The 8,026-nt window shown below is 38.9% G+C and overlaps 1 protein-coding gene across 1 annotated transcript; it reads left to right on the top strand.

Annotated features, from left to right (window-relative positions):
• The first annotated feature begins 224 nt into the window (after nucleotides 1-224).
• Nucleotides 225-6,992, top strand: LOC145898489 (uncharacterized). The gene is made up of 19 exons (XM_082986958.1): nucleotides 225-338; nucleotides 523-654; nucleotides 1,217-1,342; nucleotides 1,454-1,595; nucleotides 1,653-1,696; nucleotides 1,775-1,814; nucleotides 2,006-2,124; nucleotides 2,373-2,435; nucleotides 2,527-2,648; nucleotides 2,884-2,964; nucleotides 3,038-3,390; nucleotides 3,662-3,794; nucleotides 4,308-4,387; nucleotides 4,452-4,493; nucleotides 4,595-4,645; nucleotides 5,063-5,207; nucleotides 5,663-5,758; nucleotides 6,015-6,174; nucleotides 6,448-6,992. The coding sequence occupies exons 1-19, from the start codon at nucleotides 327-329 to the stop codon at nucleotides 6,568-6,570; spliced, it is 2,064 nt and encodes a 687-aa protein (XP_082843084.1). The 5' UTR covers nucleotides 225-326; the 3' UTR covers nucleotides 6,571-6,992.
• Nucleotides 6,993-8,026: the final 1,034 nt, after the last annotated feature.

Raw genomic sequence — 8,026 nt, 5'->3', positions numbered from 1 at the left:
CTTTCAGCAGTCAGGCGGAACGAGCTGTCAATCATGGTTGGCAAAAAGGGGAAACCCAAGTTTCGTCTTCTCAGTCAAGTTCGTGTGTGATTTTCCGCTTGTGATATTTGTTTGTAATTTACCAATAGCTGTTACTTGCTCAAACCTTTCAAAATTCTGGACAACTCAAGCAATCACTAGAAAGGAATTAATATTCAACTGACACGTGTTTTCTATGCCAACTTGTTTATTTTAGACAACTGTTTGTATGGTTTAATAAAACAATGTACCTGCGCCCGTTGACCAATACATAAATGGTTCTGCTAACGAAGAAATAAAGCCGGACGATGGTGGCTGAGGTATTTGGTGTATGGCTATATTATGACAAACCTTTTTTTCGTTTTGATTATTAAATCACAAAGAACTTGACCCCAATACACTAATATTAAATCACAAAGAACTTGACCCAATGTACTCCTTATTGTTGAACATTTGTTCACTTAATGCTGTTTTAGGGCAAACTAAATTAAAGTTTTATTTCAGATTGTTGTCAAGATCGAACTTGGCCACATTGCCCAGGTACGAGATGTTCCGAACTTGGATGGTCATACCCATGACTGGATGGTATTTGTGAAAGGAGCAGATGGAATAGATATTGAACACTTTGTCGAAAAGGTTTGTTTTAATTTTTGAAAAAGCTTTTTTGGGAGGCAAGATGAGATCAGAAGTTGGCATCATAAACTAATTGGGAATTAAAGTTTAGTGAAACTAAAAAGCGAACGTTTCAAACACTAGCTGCGTTCATCATCACCATAACGAGTGGAATGCAGCCGAGAGCCAGGTAGACATGGAACTGAACGGGCAGAAAAACAACAACATAAAGCAACAACTATGTTTTTGAAGCAACAAGCATCAACAACATCTAAGATAAATGACAGCTCAAAACCTCTCTACCTGTTGAAGATTTAGGTCTTCACTAATGACTTTGATGCTGTTGTCACATGATGTGACTCTAGCATGTTTGCTTATGTTGTTGTTTTTTTGCTCGTTCAGTTCCATGTCTACCTCGGCGCTGTGAGCATGCAGCTCATTATAATACTGATGATGAACGCAGTTAGTGTTTGAAACGTCTACTCTAGTTAACATGATCAATAGCATATTAGCTTTGGCTTTTTAGTTTCAAGTAATCAACTCCCACGTATTTTGCACCAAAGTGATGTTTTATAAAATGTTTCAGGTTGTGTTTTGGTTGCATGAATCCTACATTCCATCTAAATATGTAGTAAAAGCTCCTCCATATGAAGTGAAACAAACCGGTTATGCTGGATTTAATATTCTCATCAATGTCCATTTCAAAAACAAGGTACAGTATTTTGTATGTATGAAAATTTTTGGACTAATCTAAAAACTCTCACACATAATATGTCATAATTTATATTGCTTACGTTAAGTTATGTGTATTCATTTGTTGCAGTCTGAACCAAAGTATGTGAGTTTCCATTACGACATGTTCCTGCACATGGAGAACATGCCCCCTGTTAATCACACTAGGATAGAGATGCTTACTTTCTCTAACCCAGCTGATGATTTCAAAAAGAAACTTTTGAAATCTGGAGGTATTTATTCTTTGATATACATGGCAAAGATTTTTCAAATATTCTTTGTCTTGCTAGGTGTGCTACAAAATTCCGATGTACCCAAAGACAAAAAGACAAAGGTTGTTTGTGTTACATTTCATTGGGTTTAAATATGAGGTCACCAGTTCTTTAGTCCTAACTTTTTGCCTATATTGTAGGAGGGAGGTAGCAGCGACAGCAAAAAGCATCGGACACCACGTAAGTATAGTTTGACCAATGTTACACTCAAATTGCAAAAAAGGCTCAAGACATCATTAACATTATACAACATTATTAAGTAATTGATTATAAGCCCACTGCACCTGCCTCTCTACTCAATTATTTGTGTAGAATCCTGAGCATAACAAAAAATATATTGTGCAACTTTAAAAATTCTAACCTGGTTGCAGTTGAGGGCGATAAAAAAGTGAAAATCAGTCAGAAAGGACACAAACCGAAATCGAAGGAGGATGGAAAGAGAAGGAACAGTGTCACAGAAGCTGATCTGATGAAAAAGAAAAAAATTGAGGTGCCAACATAAGTGTTTTTACCATTAAAATATGATACTTTATTGTCTATCCTAACAGTGAAATAAACTAACGTAGCTTTATGGAGTGATAGCAAAATGTCCCATTGAAAGTAACTGGGAAAGTATGGTATTGGTACTAGACAATAATTACAAACACATAGTATAGTTAAGTTAAACTACCATTGCAGTTATTAAATTACATTATTCTACACGGTCGCAGTCCCCATAACTTTTTTTATATTTTAAAGGAAAAATTAAATTCGTCAGTTCCAGTTGAAAAGAAACCACGAGAAAAAGTTAACAAAATTAAGGTGAGGCAGTTTTTAAATCATCATTGTTCGGGGTGTGTGGGATATCTGTATGTTTTGTATCCTTGATAACTACTTACTTGTGATATTTCAGATTAAAATAGAGAAAGGACAAACACCGAGTTTGTTCTCGCGTGAAGAAAGCATCGATATCAAGCAGATTATGAAAAAGGAGCCATCGAAGAAAGAAGACGTGAAACGACAAAGTGAAAAAAGGTTGATTTTTACAGCAGCAGGGTTTTTCATCTGGGGGTCCATAGATATATATCGGGGGGTCCACTGGACTTTCCCAAACAGTAACTCTGTCAGTGTTCAAAATTTTCATTGGCCATGGGGTCACAGACCCAAATAAGTTGATGAAACCTGTACAGTATTTTTCATGTACGGTGCCATGTTACCAAAAATGTCATGAAAACATAACAATTATGCCAACCATGTTGTGAATTTTCAGACATTCACCTCCAGAAATTAAAGTTAAGAAAGAAGAAATTGATAAAGTTGAAAGATTTCCAGAAAAAAAGAAGAAAGACAAGTGAGTTTGGACGTTTCAAGTTATTTTTAAACTTTTGCGTTCACTTTAGTCAACCATGACCTGTACTTACCAGGAAGAGGACACCAGCTGCACCAAAAGTTCAACCGGAAGTTAAGCAGAAGAAGAGGCGGACGATGTCCTCTTCCGACACGGATGCAACTCCATCAAAGAGGAATGAACCATTCCCATCTGACTCGGACTCCGGGGAAGATCGGAGGGTGCGGAAGAAGCACAAGAAGGAGAAGAGCAAGGAAGTGAAGAAGATGGTGAAAAAGATGAAGAAAGAAAGGAAGCCATCACCTCTTCCACCGAAAAGGGACAACACGGAGCTTATGGACATGGAAATTTGTGTAACTCCGCCTCATGAAAGTCTCGTGACCAGACCCGAAACTTCCCAACCGAGCAGCGCCGCAACCAACGTTAAAGGTTTGTTTTGATGGGTTTTTTTTAGCTGAATGTTAAAATGGCGCCAATGCGATTAGGGCAAAAACTATCCATGACCCGAACTCGAACATGTCAAGCTCAAATAAACGTAACCCGTTATTTTCCTAGCATTAATAGGCAAAAGTTTTCAAATAAAAAACCTGTGTACTCGAAGCGAGTGCTTGGACAAGCGGTGCATTTGTCATTCGTGCTCTTTTATCTTTTACCAAAAATATGTTCGTGACGATTTTACCAACGATTTATGTTCGCGCAGAAAAACGGCATAAAGTCTCGAAGTCGAGGGAGAAGAACAACGCCAACAACACGGGGAGTAATAATAAAGAAGTTTTTTCCAACGTTTCAACACAGAACAAACACAAGATTGAGAGGTTTTCCCCCCAATCCAGGTTTTTAACTTTTTTGCTTCTCGTTAAAAATAACGTTTCTTCTCTGTTTGGACTGAACAAGAATTTTGAAACTTTTCTGATTTTATTTTCACTTACGGCCAGGGTTTGAAATTTTTAAGTGTCACAAATAAGCCAGAGCTTCTCGGAACTTTTTGGTCACCGACCCTAATTTTTAAGAAGTATTTCTATGCGAACCCAACAGCCATCCCACATGTGAACAACTGGGTGCATCTATAGCACGGATTGCCCTGACAGAAGTCAATTCGTTTCTTGGTCTTATGATTTAATTATGCCAGTCAGCATTAGTTGAAGCTCCGAAACGAACGATAATACAAGCGTGTAGTTTGTTAAACCCTGATGCCTTGCCGTATGTAACGACGAAACGTTGGTTGAATATTTTCTTAAGAATTGCATTATGTCTGACAGCAACAGCACTCCTGTGTAGAAATTTACTACCTTCTGTGTTGTGTAAATGGAAGAGTTTTTGTTGACAAATATTTTTATATTATTCAGAAATTCCCACAAAGACCGTTCTTCTACTAATTCAGGAGTGAAGAAAAATGTCTCGAAACCACCAGCGCCGGCCAGAAGTGGTGAGTTTTTTCCTGTAAAAAAACCTCCTTGCCGTAAATTAACAGTATTTTTTTTCTTATACAGGATGTATTCTACCTTTCACGAGCGACAGCAGTTCGAGTGAAAGTAGGTGATCCGTTAAGTTATGTGTTTTATATGTGGGCCGGCGTACATCCCCTTATGCTTGATAAAAATCATTGTTATTCAAAATTTTAAAACTTTTCCAGGTGAGACAGATCTCCCGTCGTCAAGACAACAAGTTTTCAAACGGGACTTAAGTAAGTGCTTTGGAGCTTGATTTAAAACGTCATCATGTTTAAGACTGAATAAAAGTGGTGATTGATAATATACTATACGAATTTGGCTCGTACAACCGTTTGAGTTGTGTACTACTACTGTCCTGCACGATAGTTTCTGTTTAATACTTAATTGTCATCTATTTGCTGGATAAACAATATTTTATTTATATTACTGATAGTATTTCAGACAAGTTAACAAAACTAACAAAAATCCCCCAACAGGAAACGTTGCATCGGCGTTTTGATGTTAACGCTACTCTTGGTGATTCGGACACATTTGTAACAAAAAATTAATCTTCACGATTTTTGTAGAGGATTTTTTTGCTCAAAGAACAATAGTTTGTTCCAAGAACCGAAATATTTGCAACTACAAAAATAAAACCGATTATTTCAAAGTTTCTCCGATCCGTTCGTCGTCCGAATCACCATCCCCCGTTCGTACCCCCCTCACCAACCTCTTGCGTCCTCTTGGGAAAGATGACGTCATCAGCCATACGAGCGATGACGCAATGACGGGAACTTCGCACGACGAAGTGGAAAGGTTGGTGACCGGTGATAAACCAGTGGTGAAAACGCTCTGGTTATGGTTATGGTTATTAGGGAAATGTGTAAAACTGGGTTAAAACCGTACCTCGCCAGTTATAGTGAGAACGAGGAATGTTTCCCCCAGAAATCCCAGGAATGTTTAAAAATTAAGATAGGATTAAAACAAAACTGAAACTTGCGTCATAAACGGGTCTTTTTTTAATGTACTTACTGCTGACGCTACAAGTCACAATGTTTGGTCCATTTCTTGTGGAGGAAACTATTTTTAAATATTTTTTTAATGTACTTTCTCGTTATCTTATTTTCTTCAGAAATGTATAAAACTGGGTGTTCTTTGCCAGTTGAACATTGAGGAAAAAATAAAAAATAACATAGGATTATTGAAAACTGACGCTCATAGCATGAACTGATAACGTTTTCATGGAGTTTATTTTTGATTATTTTTTTTAGCGGGAGCGACGGTGATTTATTCGAAGATGAACCTTCGCCACTTGGTGGCAACCATAAAAATTACTCGGAAGGGAAAAAACCTCCCAGGGAAATATCGTAAGTCAATTTGTGGCGTTTTTAGTTGAGGTTGTTGAGTCAATGCAAAATTTTAAAGTTGAAGTCGTCTGACCCACATTTATTTACAATTTTTGCTCGGTTTAAGAACTACTGGTGTACCTGGAATGGTCTGCGGTTGTTGAGGAAGATGTTAAGCCAATGCTCCAATACTTAAAATTGTATTCTTTTGGTCGTCCTTCCTTCACTGCTTTGCTTAGTTTAATAACTACTAATGGTTTCTGACTTTGTCGTGTAGACCGCCTGTCCGCGTTCCCAGGCAACCGTCTCCCCTGGTAACAGTGAGCATGGGATCAGAGGTCCGGAACGTGCCCGGTTTGAATTCGGATCTCTTTGAACAATTAAAGCAACTCCAGAACACCCTGTCACAAATAAACGACGTGGAAGTCATGAAAAAGGTGATTACTCTTTTCAAGACACTGAAGATTCATGAGGCCCAGATATAATACCTGTTCCTGTATTGTATGTGTCAAGTATTTGGTTTGATAGGAGTTTTTGGTAATGGGATCTCGTTCGAAACCGATTTGGAAGTTTTTGACCTTGAACAGCAATGCCACCGTTGAGTACAAAACTCTTGGTGGCTGTGACGCTGTCGTTGCCACGTCATCACTATAGTAGAGTAGAAGGCTTAAATTGACTGAACACTTTTACAAACCTAATACATGTGACAGGTTGCCTCCATCGTGAAAAAATCGGGAAGGTTTTCAATGGACGGCGAGGCTATGGATTTTGACCTGTGCGCACTGGACAGAAAAACAATTCACAAGATTCAGAAGCACTTGAAAGTTCACTGACCCCAATACTTCACACTGAATCGATGCATAAGCTGTTTCCTGCTTCCATTTCGTGCCTTAGTTATTTTTGCCATATCAACTATTGCAGCCATCGCTGAATCACACTCGCTTTCAACTGACAAGTTGCAATCTGATCCCAACCAATATTAACGTTTCATGGATAGTTTAACTATAAAGGGAGATGGGGCGTATAAAGGTTGTATCATTGCAGCATATTTGTGGTCATCATGATGTTTTTCAGCTTGAATATTGCGTTAAACGCTTTTTGGTTGTAATCATTGTTTGTTGTGTTGAGTTTTTTGCGTCGATCATGTTTGTGTTGCAGTCACCTTAGCTGATTTAAACATTTTCAACGGTTGCTGTCATAGCGTTTAGGTTTTCTTTGTCAAGCTTGTCATAAAATGTCCTTTACACTTTTGTCATTTATGTGGTCTCGAGATACAGCTCGTTGAGGTTGGCGGCAGGTACCGTGGGCTGACTGTTTTGTCCTGGATGTTTGTAAAAACAAAACTATTAATTAAAATTTTGACATTAGGAAATCACAGTTTAACAGTTTATACGCAGTATGTTTTAGCTCAACTGCATTTAGTCGTACAGGATTGTTTCACATTAATTAGCTTTTTGGCGAAGTGTCGAAGTGGGCCAAGTTTAAACTATGAAAACACGAGAGATTTTTCATTGTGTTTGCACAGGCACAGGCACAGGCACAGGCACAGGCACAGGCACAGGCACAGGCACAGGCACAGGCACAGGCACAGGCACAGGCACAGGCACAGGCACAGGCACAGGCACAGGCACAGGCACAGGCACAGGCACAGGCACAGGCACAGGCACAGGCACAGGCACAGGCACAGGCACAGGCACAGGCACAGGCACAGGCACAGGCACAGGCACAGGCACAGGCACAGGCACAGGCACAGGCACAGGCACAGGCACAGGCACAGGCACAGGCACAGGCACAGGCACAGGCACAGGCACAGGCACAAAAGGAGATGGCAGCGTAGCGTGTAAACATGATTTAAAAATACTAAACTGCGTTTACGCTAACGTTAATCCGTTCGTCGCTAGTGACGCAACATTTTAGCTATTTTGCACATCTATGAAAAAAGTCCCAAATCCTTGCAGCGTCATCTGGTGGTTTGTGGATTATAAAAGTTGGCCGTTAGAGAGCGTTGTAACGTAAGGTAAATTTTTGTAAGGAAAATAATGTAAAAACTCATCAAAAGTATAGAGCGTGCCCCAATTCGTGTAAGGTTCACATGTTAAGAAAGTTCTGAGCATTCCGTGAAAATTGGTAGGCAGAGTTTAAAGTGTTGTTTCTTTTAACATTTAAAATTCAAAATATTTGTACTTAGTTTCAAAATCCTAAATTCACGTTGCAATTCTCACAGGATGATTGCATAAAGATATTGGTAAAAACAAAGCTAGCATAAACTACCAAAATCGGTCCCTTTAA

This window comes from Ascidia mentula, chromosome 4, assembly GCF_947561715.1.
Source record: "Ascidia mentula chromosome 4, kaAscMent1.1, whole genome shotgun sequence".
NCBI lineage: Eukaryota > Metazoa > Chordata > Ascidiacea > Phlebobranchia > Ascidiidae > Ascidia > Ascidia mentula.
The sequence above is the reverse complement of the archived record's forward strand: the minus strand, read 5'-3'. Positions and strand labels throughout refer to the sequence as shown.